The 23103-nt window shown below is 38.3% G+C and overlaps 1 protein-coding gene across 2 annotated transcripts; it reads right to left on the bottom strand.

The window, feature by feature from the left end:
* Positions 1 to 15908: 15908 nt before the first annotated feature.
* LOC109171299 lies at positions 15909 to 19753 on the bottom strand. Of its 2 annotated transcripts, none has more exons than XM_019320372.1 (3): positions 19266 to 19753; positions 18527 to 19052; positions 15909 to 16638 (listed from the first exon to the last, which is right to left on the bottom strand). In XM_019320372.1, exons 2-3 carry the CDS (start codon positions 19049 to 19051, stop codon positions 16000 to 16002), a joined length of 1164 nt encoding a protein of 387 aa, XP_019175917.1. In that variant the 5' UTR covers position 19052; positions 19266 to 19753; the 3' UTR covers positions 15909 to 15999. The 2 variants fall into 2 exon arrangements, with proteins under 2 accessions (XP_019175917.1, XP_019175919.1); XM_019320374.1 differs by having other exon boundaries at positions 18527 to 19056; positions 19269 to 19753.
* Positions 19754 to 23103: the final 3350 nt, after the last annotated feature.

Here is a 23103-nt window from a genome sequence, read left to right as displayed (position 1 = left end):
TTTTATCTTACTCTATATTGTAATGTCTATTGAAGATGTTTTGTTCTCAAAAGATCTCTCCCTAGGGTTTCCGCTAGGGTTTTTCTCCTTCATCCTTGGAGCGCCGAGGTTTTCACGTTGCTGTCCGAACCTTCCCTACGGTGTAACGCCGTGTTTCTATACTCTCTGGTTATGGAAGCTCCGGCGCGAAGTGGTGCGGTCGATGGATTGACAAGACGATGGGCAGATATAGTCCTCGAGGAGGAGGGCGTGGTGTTCGCACCGGTCGGGGGTGTTGACGTCGAGGAAGCTGCGGCAGTGGAGGAGACGTGGAGGCTAGTCGGACAATTCCTGACAACGAAGATCATTAAGCTCGAGTTTATGAGTCAGGTTATGGCTTTAGTGTGGCAACCGGTAAAGGGCGTGCAAGTGTCTGAGATTCAACAAGGCTTGTTCTTGTTCGTTTTCTATCATGAAACTGATATGCAACATGTCCTTGAGGGTGGACTGTGGTCTTTTGAGAATCATACTCTGGTTACGGTACCTCTTGATGCTGTTGATATGTGGGTGCAAGTTCATGAGCTCCCTCTTGGATATACCTCTGATGTGATCTTGGAGCAAGTTGGAAATTTTATGGGGAATTTCGTTAAGATTGACGACAGGTTTGCTGATGCACCATGGAAGACTTTCTATCGCATTAGGGTTTCGATTCCTGTTGCGAAACCGCTAAAGCGCCGTATGAAGTTTATGAAACGAGATAAGACGACTTGCTGGGAGAATTTTAGGTATGAGAGGTTACATAATTTTTGCTTTTTCTGTGGTATGCTTGGATATTTGCATATGTACTGTTTCAAGGCCCGGGACTTGGCTCTAACGGTAGATCAATACCCTACACTGATGATATGTGAGCCGGGTAGATGAGGGGACCGGCGAAAGGTGGGTGCGCCGTGGGTTTTGGATAAGGACGGGAAACCGGTACAACCGGCGGCGACCGTGGCTTCTGGACTGCCAGGGGGGTCTGTCCGCCGACGTTGCGGCGTGTTTGGATCCTAGCCAGTGGGGGCCCGAGCCGGTTGTGGTGGCGGCGATGAAGAGGAGGCGGGAAGGTGATGGGGAATGCACGCGTGCGGGTGATGGTGAGCAGGATGTTATGATGACAGAGAATTCAAAAAACTTGTTTATGGCAGGTTCTAGTTCCCAGACCCGCCCATCATCATGAGTACTCTAAGTTGGAACTGTCGTGGCTTCGGAAATCCACGTACAGTTCGCGAGGTGGTGGACATGGTGGTCCGAAAGAAGCCCGAGATTGTGTTCTTGATGGAAACTATGGTTGAAAGGATGCATGCTGAACGTCTCCGTATCAAACTTGGTTTCAAAGGATTATTCTATGATGATAATGCAGGTCTGAGTGGTGGTTTGGCATCGTTATGGAAGAAGAATAATACTGCTAGTCTTTTGAGCTTCTCCAAAAATCATATAGATGTGGAAGTTCGTGTTAGTGGTAAAGTGTGGCGTATGACGTGCTTTTATGGTTTCCCGCAACGAGAGAGGAGGAGGGAATCATGGGAGCTGTTAAGGACTCTAGGTGGCAGATCTTTGCTACCTTGGGTTGTGATAGAGGACTTTAACGACTTACTCTATCAGTATGAGAAGAAGGGAGGGAATCCACATCCGGATAGTCTCCTACGCGGTTTTGGGGAGGCTGTGGATGGCTGTGGTTTAGTATAGATGGCTATGAGGGGTCATCCTTTTACTTGGGAAAAGAGCATGGGCACTTGTAACTGGATTGAAGAGAGGCTGGATAAGGTGCTAGCAACGACATCATGGGGAGAGGTGAATGGCCATGCGGATGTGGAAAATATATAGACTCGCACTTCTGACCACTCGGCTCTCTTCCTTTGTATCAATACACCACGCATGCGAGGAGGGAGGGGCCCGAGGGGGTTTAAGTTTGAGATGGCTTGGCTTTTCGATGAAGGATGTACGGATGTGGTTGAGGCAACCTGGCATGAGGGGAGAACTGAGGGGTTATTGAATTGTCAACAACAATGTGGAGACAGTCTAATACGGTGGGGTGGGGAGCATTTTCAGAAATTCGGGGACCGTATAAAACAATTACGGAAAAAACAGGATGATATTAGACACAGACGAGATTCGGAGGCAGTCACCGAATTCCGCGGTTTGGAGAACCAATTATCCCAGCTAGAGGCCTAGGAGGATATTTTCTGGAGGCAGCGAGCAAAGCAGCACTGGCTTCGTGGAGCTGATGCAAACACAAAGTTCTATCACATGTATGCTTCTGCTCGAAAGAAAAAGAATTTTATTGATAGGTTGAAAACTGATGATGGGGTGTGGGTGGAAGGGGAGAATATGAGCTCTATTATTGTGGATTACTTTAAAGAAATTTTTGCTACTGGTAACTCTGTATGCAATGATTCTTTATTTGATAACTTCGCCCCACGGGTAACCCCGGCCCAAAACGCTTCTCTCTTGCGACCTTTTGATATCGATGAGGTCAAAGAAGCAACCTTTTCTATGTTCCCTGGTAAGGCGCTGGGACCGGATGGTATGAATCCGGGATTCTATCAACATTTTTGGGATGTGGTTGGAACGGATGTGTCTGATTTTGTTATTAATTCTCTTAACTCGTGCGTGCTTCCTGATGGCTTAAATGATACAAATATTGTGCTTATCCCTAAGAAAAGTGTGCCTGAGACTGTAGCAGACATAAGACCGATTGCTTTAAGTAATGTTTTATACAGAATTATGGCTAAAATGATATCTAACAGAATGAAGCCACTTATGGGAGACTTAATCTCGAATCCCAAAGTGCTTTTATTCCTGGAAGATTAATCACGGATAATATTTTGGTGGCATCAGAAATAGGCCATTATTTGAATAGGAAGCAGTGTGGCTTAATGGGATGGGGAGCTCTTAAATTGGATATGGAGAAAGCCTATGACAGAATGGAATGGAATTTTCTTAGGAGAATGCTGGGAGCGTGGGAGTAATGGGGTTTGATGACAGATGGATTAATTTGATTATGTTGTGTGTAACTACTGTGACATACAATATTATGGTAAATGGCAGGACTAGTGGCCAGGTCATCCCTACCCGTGGTCTCAGGCAAGGAGATCCTTTATCCCCTTACTTGTTTATTATTTGTGCAGAAGGTTTGTCTATGTTATTACAGAGAGCTCAGATGACAGGCATGATACATGGATGCAGAGTGGGGAGGGGAGCCCCTCCAATCTCACACATGTTCTTTGCAGATGACAGTCTGTTATTCTTCAAAGCGAATATTCAGGAAGCCAATGTGATTAAACAGTGTTTGATAAGGTATGAGAATTTATCTGGCCAAAAGGTGAATTATCATAAATCTAATATCAGTGGCGAATTGTTTGGGAGTAGTCCAATCTCCTAATTTTGGAAAATATCTTGGCCTCCCGCCATTTATTGGAAGAAATAAGAGAGCTGTTTTTTCATATGTTTGAAGATAAAATCAAACAGAGGATTGGGACTTGGAACAAAAAACTGCTCTCTCAGGCAGGTAAGGAGGTGCTTTTGAAAAGTGTGGCTCAATCTATGCCTACATTTTCAATGAGTGTTTTTTTGCTACCTGGAACAGTTTGTTTATCTATTGAAAGAGTGATGAATAGATATTGGTGGGGAAAGGGCGCGAATAAGAGAATTCATTGGAAAGCCTGGAATAAGTTGTGTGCTCCTAAGAGATATGGGGGTTTGGGTTTTAAAGAACTACGTGCTTTCAACCTGGCTATTTTAGGGAAACGGGCATGGAGATTCCTTACTAATCCAAGTTCTTTAGCTGCGAGGGTATATAAGGCTCGGTATTACCCAACAACTTCCTTTATTGATGCAGCTGTAGGAAATTGCCCAAGTTATTGTTGGCGAAGTATTATGGCTGCGCACGATATGGTTTGCTTTGGAGTTAGAAGAAGGATTGGAAATGGCGCTAAAACACTAATTTGGGGCGACCCGTGGTTACCTGATGATCCTAGCCCTTTGGTACAAACCATTATGCCCTAGGAGTTACGAGAAGCACTAGTGGTTGGCCTGATTGATCAACACACAAATACGTGGGATCCCCATATTTTAGCAGATTTATTTAACCCGGATGATGTGGCTCGTATATCTATGATCCCAATAAGTCCGGATTATGAGGACTCGTGGTATTGGCTTAATGATTCAAAAGGATTATATACAGTCAAAAATGCTTATAGACAGATTGTGGGTGATTTTAGTCATAGCCCCGATGATTTTGACAAATGGATTACATTGTGGAAATTGAGGGTTCCCCCGAAGTGGAAAACCTTTTTGTGGAGAGCTTTGTGTGATATCCTTTCCACCACAAACAATTTACTTATAAGGAGAGTGGAAGTGGAACCAACATGCCCAATGTGTGGTTTAATTCATGAAGATGTTATGCACTCACTTGTTTCTTGTGATTATTCTAGATTAGTTTGGAACATTACGGAGCTACCCATTACAAATATTGTAGCTGATTCCTTTCCTATATAGCTTATGGGTGCAATGGTTATTTTAACAGAGGAACAATTTTGCACGGTGGCTGCGGTACTTTATCACTTATGGAGTGTCCGGAATGGAGTCGTATGGAAGGAGAACTTGTCACGACCGGAGCATCTTTGGAGAAGGGCAGTCGCAAGCTTGCATGCATACACACAGGTCCATCGAGGCAGTCCTCGACAGCAACAAACGGTGGCAGTAGCGGCGCCTCCAAGCTCTCGGCCACGTTGTTTCTTCGACGCGAGCTTCCGGCCAGCGAGCGAGGAGGCAGCATACGGCGTCGTACTATTAAACCCGGATGGCTCCTTCAAAGCGGCAACAAGTGGCAGGCTTCCAAACTGTTTCTCACCTCTTATGGCGGAGGCACTTGCTTGCAAAGAGGCTTTATCATGGCTTAAAAACCGAAACGAACTAGATGTGGATCTCTTCACGGATTGCTCAGAATTACAAAGTTCCTTACGATCAAGTCCTGCGACTATTCTATCTTATGTTGGAGTCGTCATTGACCAATGTCGGGCGACTTTAGCTTTATTTAATCATTACTTGTTAAGTTATGTGTCCAGATCGATTAATTTACATGCTCATACCTTAGCTTCAGTATCTTTTAATCAGGATACTCCTCTGTATTGGGATTTTGTCCCTCCTAATTCTATTTCTCCATTTATTCATTAATATATGCCAACGCTGTTGGTTTTCAAAAAAAAATATTGTAATGTCTATTACTTTCTTGAAATGAGAACGCTACGCGATTTACGTGAGGATATGCCCTAATTTATAACACAACCAAAATTTACTTCGTTAATTGATTAATTAAATATTTCGTTTTCAGTTCAATTAATTTATCGAATTAAAATTTAGTTCAGTTAACTAATTAATTTCGCTTTAGCAATTGATATTTAACTTATTTTGTAGTCCAATGAGTTTAATGTATTAAACTTATGTGAATTAATTCGATCAGTTGATAGTACCAAAGATTTTTTTTTTTTTTTTTTTTGGTTTCAATTAATTATAAAGTAGGTATTTTTAATTTGATGGTCGGTTCTATCAAATTGAAAATTGATTAATTCAATTTGAAATTAAAAGAATTAATTGAATGAATCTTACTAATGCGACAATAATTTATTATATTGACTGTTGTTAATGTAGTTGGCATGGGAAGGTTTGTGTGTGTGTGTAAATGCTACTTACCCTTAGAGGCGTTTTGTAGGCAAAACAGTTTTAACCCTTGAGTATCTCGTTGTGTTCTTTGTGCCAATCTTCTATTCTAAATCTCTTGTTGTTGATGGCATAATAATCCTTGAATTTGTACTGTCAAGCTTGAGTTTACGCTTTCTAGAGATCCTCTCATAGTTTGTTGTTGATTCCTGAGTTATTCTGACTACTTACAGTTTGCCTCCAATGTCTAACGAAGCTATCTAATGTCTAGAGTTGAGTATGAGAAGTTGTTTTGATTGAGTTGAACCTTGAATTATTGCTAACGTCTATTCTTGACATTCCACGATTTATTGTTGAATCCGTGTCTAGAATGCTTATCAATTCTTTCTAAGTAGTCTTGTGAACTTTCGTTGACATGCAATGCTAGTATAATTGAATCTTGAAGCTAGTATGATCTTGTTGAAAGCTTTATTCATGGAATCTCATTGTATTTAATTTGAGTTTATTATCCTTGAATCGGGGAATCCATTGAGTTGTTGAGTCAAGATCTAATTGTTGATTGTTATGCCATTGCAATCCGTATTTGTTGAGTTATTCCTATGAGCTAATATCTGTTGAGTATTCTTGAAAGTGTTTTATTCTTGAAGAGCTATTTTATTGACTATGTGTCCTTTTTGTACTCTCGGATCCTGTTGCTATTGTCTTGAGATCTTCTATTGGGGTATTCTTTCCTTGTTATTGAGTTATTGAGCTAATGCTTCGATATCATCTCTCTTTTATATCTCCCTTTGGAATTCACGAGTGTTGATATATTTCTTGAGATTAAATCATTATTGCATCTTCATTTGGAATCTGTTAGTATTGAGTTATTTCATTGAGATTATTTTTTGTTGTGTCCTTCTCTTGGAATTCGATCCACAGTTTTTGTTTCATGAGACTTTGTTGAATCTTAGAAAATTGTGACTTTGATAATCATAACTTTTGTTGTAATCAATAGTGCTCTCGAGTTTCAAATTTAGAAACCTCTTACTTTCGTCCTTGTGAAGTCAAATACCTTCAAATCAAGTGTGTACCTATTTGTTGAGTTCCAGTTTGTTAGTTAAGTGGTTGCGTTGTTTAACCTTGTAGTTATCCTGGAAAGTTGAAAGTTAAAAGTTGAAAGTTGAGAGTTATGTGAAAGTTGTTAATGTGATAAGTATAGGAGTTATGTTTGTATCCTTTTGGTGTGCTTTTATTGTGTGTTAAGTGTTAGAATGGGACAAGCATTAGTGATTAAGTGTAGTTTCTGTAGCATCGTAATGGCGCCAAGAAACAACGTTTGGATCCGGAGCATTCATGGAGTGCATCTTCCCGTCGTCGAGGCACATCAAATCCAAGGAGGCACGCAAAGCCAAAGCAAGAAAAGTGCTAGCAAAGACGTGGAACAAGTAGAGAAGAAGTCAAGACTTAGCCATCACGATCAAGTCAAGAGCTTTCAAGGGAACCATGGCACTGTGGACAAGAAGGATAGCCCAAGTCAAGACCCAAGTGTAGCAAGGAAGAACAAGGCTGGAGAGAGACACTATCATTGCAAGAAGTGCGGGAAGGATCACCCAAGAACCAACTGTAGTGGGAACCCAATAAGGTGCGTCAAATGTGGAAGAATTGGACATCGAGCCTATGAGTGCTACACAAATAAAAAAAAGGAACGCCTTAAGTCAATGAACCGACGAGAGTGGACGTCAGCTGAAGAAAAGATCTTATAGTGACCAGTCTGGAAGCAAGAATGACGAGGATGGACAAAGGGGCAACCACAATAGTAGCAAGAACAAGAGAAGTAGGAAGGAAAATCAAGGCCAAAATAGTAGTCGCGGTAGTCAGCTGATGAAGAGGGCTCAAGTGAAGATTGTTGGCGTGGAGACAGGTACACTCCTAATGAACGCCATACCTGTTTAAGTAACATAGTTGTTTTTAGAATTTCAACCTTCTGTGGTTGTTATGCTTTTGGATTGATAGTGGAGAGACCTTTAAGGGTTAGACTCAAAGGCTAAAAGTTGAATTAGAAACATAGAGAATTGAAACTTAAGATTGGGTTATTCATAAGTAAGATAGTTCATTCTATCTTTAAGAAGTTAAGGAAGAGATGAACTAGGGGTTGCGAATTCCGAAAGAAATGAAGTTTAAGATGATTGACAATGACTTTGGACTTGTGAGGTGTATGAAGGTGAGGAGAAAAGTTGTAAGTAAGTAGTGTGTTTTATGAAGTGTGAGGAATTTAAGAAGTGAATAAGATAAGAAGGGACAAGTAAAAGAATGTAGATGTATGGATGATAAGATGTGTGAGAACTCAAAGAAGAACTTTGTGTTGAGATTGAAGAAGTGGTAAGAACGATAAGAATAAGGGAAGTATCAAAGAAGCTTTGAGTTAGTGAATTCTAGCAGTTAGATTAAGCTTAGCGCCTTAGTTGTTTCCGTGCTTGTTTGGAACTCAGAGATTCCATTTCTCCTTAGTATTCCAAGAGAACTCCTAAGCCAATTCTTGAAATTCTTGCCATCTTTTTGAAAGCTTCCATTCTAAGAAAACCGATCCGTTCCTTCTAAGTTTCGGGACGAAACTTCCTTTAAGGGGGATAAAGTGTAACAACCCAAAATTTTATTTCAAAAATCCAATTTTAAGAAATTCTAAAATAGCCATTTTCACTCCATTAAAAATTTTTGCGATCAATTGGTGTTTAAATAAATTATTTTGAGCACATTTTAAATTAATTCAACACCAAAACTTATTTTTAATCCAAAATCCTTAAACTTTCGGGTACTTCGCGTACCAAGTTTTAAATTGAGAAACCAATCTGAGTGAGACCGGGAGAAATTTGAACAAAGTGTTGGTTTGGAAATCATTTTTGGAAAAAATACATTTTGACCCCAAACTATTTAAAATTCCCCTTTCTACACCTTGGTCCATGATGCAAGGGGAACCATAAGCTTTATCAAAACATTGTCTAATCTTTTGGAAGCCAAGCTAAATTACTCCCCTCCACTAATCATTGGTGATTCTCCTAGGGTTTAGAACCCTATAAAATGAGATGTTTTCAGTCATTGCCTCTTGATTCCCTTCCTTGTCTTCCCCAAACAAAAGTTCTACAAGAAAACACAATAAGTTTTCCTAGCCTTCCATTTCTTCAGCTTCATGTTTCTATCTCTGAGACTTTAGTTTTATGAGTTGTTGTGTGGCTTGTTTGAGGTGTCTAGGAGGTGAAGGAGATGTCTAGATTGGGAAGAAGGAGGAATCCCAACAAGAAGAGGAAACAACAAAGGTATAACCCCATGGACTCCCTCTTTGATATTTGGCTCTATGAAGCCTATTATTTTGAGTAGAAATGAGTAGAAATGGTGGATTTTTGTTGTGTTTGAGCTTGGAAGTGATCTAGTATTTGTCTTTGAAGTGTTGATAATGTTTTGGATGTTTTGGACTTGCTTGAAATGAGTTTTGCAGATGAAATCACCTATCTGGTACACACACAGTGTGCACCAGACCAAAGTAATGGCCTTAGCCGCGGCCTATCAGGAGGGCCGCCGGCTAGAGCTGGGGCCAACCGGGCCTAGGGCACGGCCCTAGGAGAGGGCCGTTACCTAGGCCCGGCCATGCTACGGCCTTCATGGGGCGGCTCATGAGGAGTCCCGCCCCAGGTCCCTGAGTATTGTTCAGAGAAGATTTTGTGCAGTGGTCGGGCCCTTGTAGCTCAGCTACGTGTCGTTTCGGGCTAGGTGTCACGGACCCTTGTGGCTCGGTACCTCGGGGTCGTCTCGACGCACGTTTTGGCTTTGATTTTGTTGAATTTGGATTAAAAATGAGCATGTTACGATGGATTTAGTAATGATTTTGCTACACAATATGTGTTTTTGAAGTTCACTGTGAAAGAGAAATGTTTTGCCTTGTTGTCTGATATTATTTTTGTATTGAGTAGAGAAGCATGATCACTTTGAAAATATGACTTATTATGAAAGCATGACTAGAATGTGTTATTTGATCAATGAGATTTGAAGCATATTTTGTTGATAGAAATATATATAATTTGTTTTGTTGGAAACCGAGTATGATATTGCATCCTTGAGAATTCTATGAATTATATACATGGATTTGGATCATGTTGTACAGTAAATTGCATTCCAAGTAAATCATGTTTTTAAAAGTGCATAAGTGGCCAACGTGAGCCTAAGTATTATTTTCCAAAAATCTCATTTCCATGTAGAGCATCTTTATCTTGTCTTTTGAGAATGAGTTGAGAAGTTTGTGCATTTCTTTTTGCATAAGTTAAATGTTGCATATATGAGATGCATGAGTGATATATCTATATATATATCTATGGTGAGAAAAACCTTGTTTTGGAGGATCCGTTTGGACTACATCCTCTTGGGAAGAAAGAAATTGACATTGGGGTCCAAGTATATGTAACGCGGCGTATTTCCACGTTACGAGGTTGGAGACTTCCCGCCGGGCTTGGAATCCTGGTTAGGGGGTGTGCACACTAAAAGTACGATACCTGATTCCACAGAGAAAGTAAGAAAGAAAGATAGAACCAAGAGAGTAGTTCTGTGGGCGAGTTGAGTATGTGGCCGGCTAGGTTACCGAGCCGGTTAGGTCCATTCACGATTCGTGAAGACCTACCTCCCCACGAGTTAGAGGTTCCGTAGTTACGGATGTGGCGGATGCACGAGATTGCACCGTACGCTAGGGCTTCGCTGCGGCGGAGTACCTGCCCCGCACAAGAAGAGAAATGAGAAAGTATGAGAAAGTTTGAGCAAGAAAAAAAAGCAAGTCATTGTGACTCTAAGAAACCTCCACAGAAATGTATCATATGTTATAAACGAGTGTATGAGTATATTTATAGTATTGCACGAGATTGCATTTGAGTAGAGTATTGCATGAGATTGCATAATGAGAATGATGAATCAAGATTGTATATCAAGCATGATTGTTTAGTTACATTTTGAAGTCTTGTATATCCAGTTTGCATGATGAGAACTTGAAAGCATGACGATAGTTTTCGTATTGTTTAATAGTATGAAATTGCTTGTAAGCATGAGATCGTTACGATGAGTTCGTTGTGATATTTATGTGTTGGAATCTTTAAGTTGTTAAGTCATTTGTATTGAAGCATGCCTGTTGATATTATAGGTTGCAAGCATATAGAAAGTCTGTGATGTAGCTATAATTGCCTATGAGATGAGATTGTTGATTATGAACGTTATCAAATGTTTTTCCAAAGTATATACTGTAGTACTTTACAGGTTGAGTGTGGTTATACTTAGCTTCGTGCTAACGGGTGTTTTCCTACTTGTCTATGTGTTGTTTGTAAAACCCCTTTCAAGTGGGCCCAACGTTGAGAAGTGAATGAGTTAGACTAGTCTATTAGTTACAGAAGTCTAAACTCTTAATGTTTTTATTATGATGTTATTTATTGGAATTTAGACTTATGTTGTTGATGACGTTTGATGATGTAGACTTCGGGGTGTCTTTTTCCCCCTTATGACTTTCAGTTAAGTTTATGGATGCAAGTTATTTTATCTTTATTCTAGTTCTACCCTTAGCCTGTGCAATCACCACGGAGTGGTGGTTGTGGCGGTGACATTCCCACTAGTTATCTTATTAAGTTGTTTATCCGCTGCTTAGTTTATGTCAATCGTAGTTTAGATTTGTAATTAAGATTTAGAAAAAGTGGGGTGTTACACAACCAATAAGATTCATACCTTTTTTAACCGAGACCAAACGCCAAGTATGATTCTGAAGCAGCGAATTAAATTCAAGATTCATTGCTTCACGCCACTGTGGAAATTGGACAGCTTGGGAGTAACAAGTTGGGTTCGTAGGACGAACCTGAGTCGCAAATGCAGCAGGATCCGAGCGAGACCATGTCATGCTACGTTGAACCATGGAATGCGTGCGGGTTGGATGCTGCTACTAACGAGACAATGTTGGAGCAATTGGACCGGTGGAAGCGATCGGAGCAGTGGTCTCGGCCTGGGCAGTGGATGCAGCAGCGGCAGGCATGGGAACAACGCTCCAGGGTACACTTGTGGTAACCAATGGTTCTTGTTTAATTTTAGGAGATGCAAAGGGATAAATGGGAGCAACGCTCCAGGGTACACTTGTGGTAACCAATGGTTCTTGTTTAATTTTAGGAGATGCAAAGGGATAAATAGACTCATCAAATCTCACATGTCTGCAAATAAATACCTTATTAGTGTTTAGGTCCATGCAACGATAAGGTGCAAACCGACACTTTAATTTGTTACGATTGTAAGGACGAAGGAGAGGAAAACACAAACACCCAAAATCTCTAAGAAACGAATGGCTGAGAACGGTGAAGTAAAAAATGAGGGCTGGAATTACCCAAGACTAAAGTGGGCATTTTGTTAATCAGATAAACTGCAGTCTCAAACGCATAGTCCCAAAAATGGGTAAGAATAGACGCTTGAGCCATTAAGGCAAGACTAGTCTCAACCACATGACGATGTTTTCGTTCAACCCGACCATTCTGTTCGTGAGTATAGCACATGATTAACAATGAACAATACCAAATTTAGAGAGAGTTGAATGTAACTTTTTATATTCTCCTCCTAAATCAGACTGAATAGGCTTTATTTTGAAAGAAAAGGATCGTTCTACCATGACATGAAAATGTGCAAAAATTTCATACAAGTCAGTTTTGGCACACATAGGAAAAACCCAAGTAAAACGAGTGTAATCATCAACAAATATACCAATGTAACGATATCCATTATACGAAGTAACAAACGCAAGACCCCAAATATTAGTATATATTAATCTAGCATATGAGAACTATAGGACATAACCCGAGGCAAGGGAAATCGTGAGGATTTCCCAAGTTGAGAAGACGAACAAATAGACGAACTAATATTATTACTAGAGGAACTAACAGAACATGACTTCAAGATTTGACTCAAGACACGATGATGCGGATGCCCTAAACGATTGTGCCAAACCAAAGGCAAAGCACGAGTAGTAAAGAACGCCATAGAATTGGAATGAGACATGGGCAACGTGTATAGACCACTTGAAATTCGACCTTTAAAGAGCACCACTTTGGTTATAGGATCCTTCACAAGAAAAATGGTGAAACTCAAAAAAAGACATTGTTATCTACTTATCACTGACAAATTTTTGAACAGATAATAACAATGCAAAAAGACCAGGAACATGAAAAACATTTGATAATTTAAAGGAATGAGACTCAGTGATAAACGAAGCATAACCAACACCAATAATAGGTAAACCTGAACCATTTCCAAAACGAAGCGTGTTAGAACTATTGTAGCTAGTTGTAGACGACATCACAGAAGCATCAAGCATGGTGTGATTAGTAGTCCTAGTGTCAAGAAACCAATTATGTGGTCCAATGGAACTAGCATCATTTGCTTGATAATAAACCATATGAGCCTGAAGACTGGGATCTTGATTATACCTTTGAAAACAGGTTGCAGCCGTGTGACCCTAAGTGTTGCAAATCTGACACCGCGGCATATAAGACCGACAGCGCCCATGCTGCCTGCGGCCATGATTGTGACATCCATATCGTTCGTTCGAAGACTGCCGGCCACTGGATCGACCACTACGTTGCACCTCCATCGCTGTAGGGCCAGAGGAACCATGCCAAGGGCACCATCATACGCACATATGAACTCCTTGGTAACAAGAAAGTCAGCAAGTTCATTAAGAGCAACCGGATCTCCATTCGTTAATGTTGCTACTAGTAGCCAAAACTCCAGATGCAACCCGCGAAAAACATACAAATTTTGATCATACAAAGAGATAGGACGAACGGCCAAGGCAAGATCCTCCACAAGAACATGTGCTCGACCAAGATAGTCTGACACAGAATCGTTTCCTTGCCAAAGAGCCTAGAGTTGCCCGAGAAGACGAAGCACCCGGGCACGGGTTGACGATCCAAGACTATTTTCAATGGATTGCCAAACCTGTCTAGATGCCGTTTTACAAATAGCAAGATGCATCACCTCCTCAGACAGCGAATAAATTAGCATGGAGAGGATCGCTTGATCCTGTTGAATCCATGCCTCACGTGAACCAGGCGGCGGGGGAGCGGCTGAAACCGGCATGACAGTGGCATCAGATGGCGACGTAGCGATGGCAACGGATGGGCAAGGAATTGAACCATCAACAAACCCTAATAAATTCTGACCACGCAAGAAAATGGACTAACTGAGTTCTCCAGAATAAATAATTTCGGGTAGTGAGTTCGATGGAAACAAAGTGATAGGCAGTGAATAAAGAATTGTTAGACACTGTTGGGACAGGGGCAACATTCTTGGAGACAATCCATTTGGAAGAGACTCTAACAGAGCTATCTTGCACATCCTGAAAACCAATTGCCATTGAGAAATCTGAAACTGCTGATACCATATGAGAACTGAAAGTATTAGATTGATTAATGAGACATAATAGTACATGGTATATATACAGGTACAATACTAGAATCCTAGCTAGTATAACAGGTACATGAATAGAATCCTAGTCTACCACAATTACATAGTTCTAATATAGACTAAGGGAAAAAGTTTGTAAAGTATAGGTAAGAAAAAAAAACGTTGAATAGAGTTTTGGTATGAAGAAACAATTTATAGATCTATAAAGTTTAAACAATTATAAAAAGTTTTGAGTGATTTTTTTTTTTAAGTCATAATATGGAAGAGTTTATATATATTCAAGGCTTTTTAAATATTGAACACAAAGAACTTTTTAAGAAAATATAATTCTAGCTTTTAAAAATTCTTTAAAAGTCATGAATCAAATATCACATTATTTTTAAAAACTCCTTAAAATTTTAAATCGAATATATTCAAACAAACGTTTAAAGTTAAAAAGTTGATAAAAATCTTGGCTAAATATATCCCTTAATAATAACAAAATAACTAGTTAAAGGTACTCTTTAACTCTGGTAAAATTGTCAATTTTGCACTCTTATGCAATTGTGGTATTAATTATATACAAACTAGTAATTTGTTAAAAATCTCTCTAAGTTGCATTATACTAAATATTTCGAAATTATATTTCGTATCTTCTAAAAAATCAAATTGCGTCTTAACATATCATGTAATGTGCATGGTGGGAGGTGTATCCCTATGAAGTGTAGGCAAAGATTTCCCCAACCCATGTTTGCAAGTAATCGCAACACAAAGATATCTCCCTAAGTCACCATGATTAACATATTATCCCGCGCCTCTCAAAACGACGTCATTTTGATATATTGTCCCAAAAAAAATTATCTGTTTCGAATACACATAAACTCATAACAGAATATACAGAAACTCATAACTGAATACACAGAAACTTATAACCGAATACACATAATCTAACATGATACATAATACACAGAAACTCTTAACTGAATACACAAAAACTCATAACACAATACACAGAAACTTTTAACTAAATAACATAATAGAGTTTTTGCCGTTTGGACGGACAAAGTGACGTCAGCAATTGAAACGCACGCGTTTTGTGCCTGGACGCACATTGCTATGTGCGCCGTGGTGCACGATATAAATTGCCATACAAATAATGACACGTTCAATCCACTACTTATATATTTTGCTATATTTATTTTGAATTCCCAAATTACTAAAGAATAAATTGGTTATTTTGTAAAATTTTTCAAAACTAACTTCGTGAGTCTTCATATACAAATACTGCAAATGAAAAATGAATTCCTAGTGGCTTATTCGTTCTAGTTAGCGCTTTAGTTTGATTGCAGCTAGCGCCCTTGACTAAAGTTTTCTTTTTTAAATATGAAAATGATATAATGATTTATATATAAAGATTTATAGAGAGAAATTGAAATTTTTTTACAAAATAACCGCAGTGTTTTTTTTTTTTTTACCGCGGTGTCTTTTAATCTTTTAATAATTTAAAAATTCATAATAAATTGTTAATAACAACAAAATCTATTAGTAATTGATTTGAACTGTTATTTTCAACATAATTAAATGAAAAAAATTGTATAAGATAATAATTTATAAACTGAGTGTCTGAATTTACAATTTATGTATAACTAATAGACTAAAACAACTATTTAAAAAAAAAAAAAAAAAAAAAAAACAAAACAAAACAAAAAAAAAAAACAAAAAAAAACAAAACAAAACAAAACAAAAACAAAAAACACTACCTTATTTAGGCTACATTTACCAACCCGCAGAAGAGCCACCATACAGGCTGAAATAATGGGATTACAAAACCTCTGTATTGATCAAACTTCCTTCTCCAATGGTGTCCTATCTTGCTATACCAGTTCAGACTTGTATGTATCAAAACCCCAAGAATTTAGGAGCTAAATCGAAGAGAGGTTCCAAGGCACTTGGAGCAAATTTTCTGGCAAAAAGATAGCAAACCGTAGTATTTCTGCCGTTATACAAGCAGCTACGGCCATCCAGCATCTTCTTCATCAAGTTCTCCGTAATGTCCGATCCTCCAAAAGTTGCGGGATGGGCCCCGCCTCTCGACCAGTCGACCCAAGTAAGACTTCGGTTTGCCAAGTCATTTGCTGCTCGAATTGTTAGCATGGTCGGGAAATAATGCTCATCCACGTAACACGCTGGTCTGCAGAAGTTGGCGAACTTGGGGTAGAATACGGTGTCTTCTACTATATATAGCGCGAGATTTCTGTTAATCTCGAACCACTGTGAACCCTTCCTCCACTCGGTGATGTTTACCTCGGGCGCCATGTTCGGGTTGTAGCGGGCTCTTCCAAACGGACCCGGGTCATCGAATGCACCGATGAAGCTATGTTTTGATTTCTTAATGTGCTGATAAATGAAGGTGAAATTGTAGAGAGGAATGCACGATTCAGAAAGCAGAACAAACCACTCGTTCGAGATATCGAGCATTGCATTCGCAAGAAGTCTTCTCTCGGCATCGCATATGCTCATCCTTCCCCATTCTGCCAACTATAGAGGATTGAAAAAGACGTTATCATCAACAGCCATATTATAAAGCTGGCAACTATCTCAATACAGTTTGAACTTAATACAGCTTAATATATCAAGATTAGAGAAATATAAGATTAAAGGACTAACAATGGCAATAAATTATCAAGTAGGCCCAAATCACTATCAGCAAGTAGGCTATAAGAACCAATGACTGAAACTAGAAAAGCTTACTAATCTGCAATAAATTATCAAGTAGGCACAAATCACTGTCAGGAAGTATTGCATTATAATTTTTTTTTTTTGGCAAATTCACCTGTGAGACCGTCTCACGGGTCTCAATACGTGAGATGGGTCAGGTCAGAAAATTTTGGGTCTTACGGTATATGGGCTTAGTAATATTATTTCTTGCAAACTGTCTATTACAGCTATAAAGTATTACATTTATGCTATAAAGTATTACATTTATATGGCCTAAAGTATTAATTATATCTGCAAATCTGCAATTCTGCTATGTAATGACATTTTATTTCCTGCAAATTGTCTATTATAATTTTCCTATAAAGTACTACATTTATGCTATAAAGTATTATATATAAAGCTTAAAGTATAGATGATATCCGCAATTCTTTTATGTTATTACTTTATTCCCTACAAAATGTGTATTACATTTATGCTATAAAGTATTATATATAAAATTTGAAGTATTGATTATATTTGAAATTCTGCTATGTAATGAAACTTTATTTCTGGCAAATTGTCTATTATAGTTTCCTATATAAAGTACTACATTTTTTATATAAAGTATTATATATAAAGCTTAAAATGTTGATTATATATGCAATTATGCTATGTTATTACTTTATTTATTACAAATTGTCTATTAGAGTTTTGTTATAAAGTACTACGTTTATGCTATAAAGTATTATCAACATCTTGCTCCAACACATCTAGATTCATTTTTACCACGAGACATTCTGAGCATAAATAATTGATTCAAAAAAATAGTAGAATACCCTAATAACACAAATAATCTGGCTGAACTAAAGTCTGCTTTCAAGTTTCAACCACCAAAAGTTGCAAATTTTCTGGCAAAATAATTGAGATTTTATTAAGCTGAGATCTAAGCATCTAACTAAATAAATCCCCTACTTTATTCCTGCAACATCACAAACTTATATATCACACGTTATTTTAAATTCTGAATTATCTACATAATCTGCCCTATTTCAATTTCATAGGTCTTCTAGACTATGTACCCCAACACAAATAAAATTTTACACTTAGTAACTATTGAAGTCCAAATGGTAAACAATGGCTTTTTTAAAAACTTGAGGAGTCATGTTCTTATCTCCAAATGGATTAAATTTCCATGCAACTTTAACGGATTAAATCTTAGCCCCATGGTGATACACTCTTGCTTGGATAGTTCTATTTCTCCTGGCGATAAATGTACCCTAACCCACCTTGTAAAGAAATTCAAATTTGGACAAAACAACCTTCAAGGCAAAGGAAGATCAATTCTGCAAGTATTTGGTAGAAGTGAAATAAAGCCTACATGACTTGCATACCTTCATGAGGCATCATACCTCAAGTTGTAGAGGAAAGCATCCTCTTAAAGGAAAGTAAGTGAATCAAGAATTAGACTTAGCATAAATAACTTATACAAAAACTAATTTAATAGTTACAAGAAATTAAACAGAAGTTAATCTCCCAAAAAGAAACCACTAAACAAAACCCTCAGCTATAGGCATCTTGTGATTTTCAATTAATGGAATATTGGCGTCAAAAGGTTCAGCAATGATTTAAAGAGTAAGCCAATGTTCAATAAACCACATATAATCAATACAAAGAAAGAACTCGACTACTCGACAAATGAATATACAAGCTTTATTTATTAACAACATACCTGACTGGGTATCTGTCTCTTGTAGAAGGCAGATTCGGGTGGGAAATCAGCTTTATACGATGGCGATGAATGGATGTAAATCGAAAACTTCCCCTCATGACCCTTGAAGAATCTTTCCCAAATTGGAGCTAATGGCAATGGCCCTTTAGTCAAGAACATAAACGCAATCTTAGGAACCCTCTCGAACGGATACTTTTTCACCCTTGGCATCAAAGATGCCCTCCAAAGCAACTGTTTATCAGTCATTGTGTGCATCAAATTGGAAGGAGGCCTAATCCAACGCTTCAGATCATTTGCCTCTTCTCCAATACAGGACTCTAAACTAGGCTTCAAAGGAGCCATCACTACACTATGGACGCCATAATGCTTGATCAAATAAATACTCACCACAGAAAAAGCTAAACAGAGAAACAAAAACAGCCCCAGTAAATGTACTAGCCTCTGTGGCAAAACCCTAACTTGGCCTCCCCTGTTTACACCTGGTGGATCTTTACCTTCCTCCATTAATCCAACTTTCAATTGCATCTAACCTAAAAATCAAAATCACAGAAATACTCTTCTGAGAGAACTTCCAAGCATAACAAATCCAAATCAAGCACTTTTTGCATCAGAAAACAGAAATCACCCAGAATTAAGTATCAAAAACTCTCTGGAAAATTTATTTTCTACCTAGGAAAATCCAAATAACACACGCTTGCAAAATAAATAAAAAAGTGGAAACTATGAATATTCAAATCTTTACCATGCGGATTGCTGGAAATACAACCCACCCAATATAAAAGATTGAAGCTTCGATCTTTTATTCCTGGAGAGAAGGAGAATAGAACTGCGTGGGCGATGTGTAAAACTGAGCCGTACCAGCTTTGCGAGGAACACATGGAGGCTACAACTCAGGAAGACTAAAATTAGAGTATGTGGGGCATCGCATGGGGAAGGAAGAGTAGTACGGCGGAGTAACTAATACGGTTTTAAAATAGAAAACCATTCAGATCAGTCCGTATTCTATTGAGAGGAGAGAGAGAGAGAGACAAGGAATAGGATAAACAGAAGAAAAATTCAAAGAAATTTTGATGGGGTTAGATTGTTTGATTTACTATAAACAAAGGGGGCTAGGGATTTTGGGTTTGAGGGTGGAGTGTAGGGTACCGGGAGGGATACGCAGTAGAGAGAAAGAGAGGAAGAAAAGTGAGAGAAGGAAGGGAGGAATAGAGAGGGAGATGGAATAGGGAAGAGATCTAAAACGTTTTCAAAAAAGGGAAGAGATCTAAAGTGACCGAAGAATCAAAGACTATGTTGTTTGATTTGGTTTAATGTTTACGTGGTGGCGTGGCGTGTTAACGAGAATGTTTGGCAGTACATAACACGTCGGACGGGAAAGTAAGTTGGCTGGACCTGTATTGGTGCCTCTCCCGCCGTCGGTCAATCGTTATACGTGGACCAGAATCCACAGTGCATTATGGACCGTGGTTTTAAATGACATAATTTTAAATTTTAATTTTGATGGCGATCATTTGTTGTTTAATTCACGTTACAGGCTTTTTTTTTTTTTTTTTTAACTATAAAGTATGTGTCTTGTGTTATGTGTTTCTGTGTCTCATGTTATGCAATTCAGTACCTTAAACATATGGATTATGTTCCTAAATTAGTAGTTGTGTAACACACAACATATTGTATGTCTTATTTTACGAATTTATGTCTTGTATTATGAAATTATGTGCCTATAAGACATATTATCTACATAAATCTGATTTGGAAGTAAATATATATAACATGTCTTGTGCTTTGAATTTTGTGTCTCGTGTTATGAACCTAGAATAAATTAAAATTTGTGTTGAAACATAAGAAACGAGAAACTACAAAATCTATTAAAACTTAAATATCAAAACGACGTCGTTTTGATCTAAGGTCTACGATGCTATGTGGACCCTAGTCCACAATATAAATTGTCATCGTCGGTTTGTTAGGCTCCATTGGACAATTTACACTTTTTTAGGAAAGAAAGCATATCATTCATTCAGATCCGAAGACAAAATATTACACATGAAGTTAGGAGGGTTTGAATACCACTCCGAGCAATCAGACATAGAAACAAAATGTATTACTATAGCATGAGCAATCCAATTCGCGGATTACTTGACAAAAGATACAAAGACTTGAGAAAACTCATCTAACAAGTTTTTAATATCACCCCATACTAAGTGAATGGAGGAATTCCTTTGAATTGACTATAGACCTTGAACCACTTGCAACAAATCGGATTTAATTTGCACTTTGTCATAGTTGTGCTCCTTCAACCAGCACAAAACTTCATGGATGGCTACCGCCTCAGCTTTTCTCGGAGTAAAAATCCCTTTCCAATAAACACCTTTCGCTGCAATGAAGTTGCCATAGCTTGATCCTTCATCTAAAATCTTTCTAAGACTTTGTTGATATAGGTTTCCAGCAATAGTCCTAGAATACCCTAGATCTATCCCTATGGACCTTTATGCCAATAACATAAGATGCCTCACTCATATCTTTCATATCAAAGTTCTTAGAAAGAAATTGCTTAACCTCGTGCAACATCCCCTTATCATTTGTTGCAAACAGAATATCATCCACATATAAAACAAGAAAACAAATTTTACTCTCATTTATCTTCTGGTATATACAATGATCTAAGGGACTTTCAACAAATCCATATGAAGAAATAACTCCGTTAAACTTCATATACCATTGGCGGGAAGCTTGTTTTAAACCATAGATAGACATTTTGAGCTTGCAAACCAAATGCTCACCTTCACTAGTATAGAAACCTTTAGGTTGTTCATATAAACCACCTCTTATAGATCACCATTAAGGAATGTCGTGTTCACATCCATTTGTTGCAATTCAAGATTGAAATGTGCAACCAAAGTCAAAATTATACGAAGTGAATCTTTTTTTTAGATATAGGAGAAAAGGTCTCTGCGTAGTCGATTGCTTCTTTTTGAGTAAATCCTTTAGCAACGAGTATAGCCTTGTATTGCTCAATGTTGGAACTATCTACAGCTAATGGTCTTGGCCCTATTAGGCAACTCAACAAGGTCCCAAACCTCATTGCTCCACATGGAACTTGTTTGTTTTACAACAGAAGGGGTAGCTGGTTGGCAGGCCAATACTATCGCAAAATACTATAATAGAAGAAAGAGAATATGTGAAGAAAGTAGAGCAGAATAACGCTAAGTGTATAGAAAATTAGATCCGTTATAGTGTGACCCCAAGGGGGTATTTATACAAGGAATTAAGCCCTAAAGAAGGCAAGAAGAGGGAAAATAACTAAAAATAAACTTAAAAAGCTACCAAAACTGATGGAATATATATCTTCCTAATGTGAGAAAAGGAAGTTATTCGGCATGCAAGGAAAGAATCTCCATAAAATCCGCAATTAACTGCCTCTAGAGTGCGCACACGGTCGAGGACACGCCGACTGTCTAGCTTGGTCACCCATCTGAAACGACTAGGGACCCGGACAGGGACACGCCGACTACCGAGCCGGCTAGAAGACCGCCCGAGTGCTTGCACAATTATCAATGCAACAGAAGCCTCTCTCTTCGAACTGCTAAGTGTCCTAGGCAACCGTGCCCGACTGTTGACCTCATACCTGGTTGAGTGCCCGATTAGGGGGTATCTATCATCACTCATTTCTTCCTTCATGGTTTCATACCATAAATCTGACTATTTACAGTTTATGGCTTGTGAAAACGTTTCTAGATCATTTTTTATTCCAACATCATATTCTTGTAGATACAATATATAATCACTAGGAATTGCTTGTCTTTTTTCTCGAGTAGATCTCCCCAATGTTGAACTACCATATCCTTGAGAAGTTAGCAGTTCAACTACCGCTTCAAAATTTTCCTGAATTGGTTGATCTATTGAAAATTTGGAATAATATCAGCATTTAGTGGAACTTCTTCAATAGATTGTTCTATACCTTTTGAACTTGAGGGGTGCTTGAACCTATTATCAACCTATCCGATTACATAGAAGGACATGATTCATTATAATCATGATTTGAAATCAAAACATTGAACTGATCCCTCCCACTAATTATGTCATCTTCAAGAAACTTAGCATTTCTTGATTCCACAATCGTAGTTGAATGAGATGGCCAAGAAAATCTGTAACCATTAGAAGACTATGCATATCCAATAAAGAAACCACTAATAGTCATCGGGTCCAACTTATTTCTTGTGGGTTATATATCCTTCCCTCATACGGGCATCCCCAAACACGCATATGTTGCAAACTTGGTTTCTAACCTTTAAATAACTCAAATGGTGTCGTTGGGACAACCTTGGTTGGAACACAGTTCAATATATACGTAGCAGCTTTTTGATGCTTTTTGTTGCATTGCAATACAATGATGTTTTTTACCGTTTGGAACAACAAGATTCTTCATTTGTTTGTGCACCATTTGAACAAGATTTGGAGTTAGCTGAGAAGATTTGTGAAAAACTAAAAGTGTTTTATGTTGGATCCGTTGGTAGAAAAAACAAATAATAATCAAAAAATAGGATTATTATTTTCTGGAAAACAAGGGAAGGAAAGATGGA

This window comes from Ipomoea nil, unplaced genomic scaffold, assembly GCF_001879475.1.
Source record: "Ipomoea nil cultivar Tokyo-kokei standard unplaced genomic scaffold, Asagao_1.1 scaffold3401, whole genome shotgun sequence".
NCBI lineage: Eukaryota > Viridiplantae > Streptophyta > Magnoliopsida > Solanales > Convolvulaceae > Ipomoea > Ipomoea nil.
The sequence above is the reverse complement of the archived record's forward strand: the minus strand, read 5'-3'. Positions and strand labels throughout refer to the sequence as shown.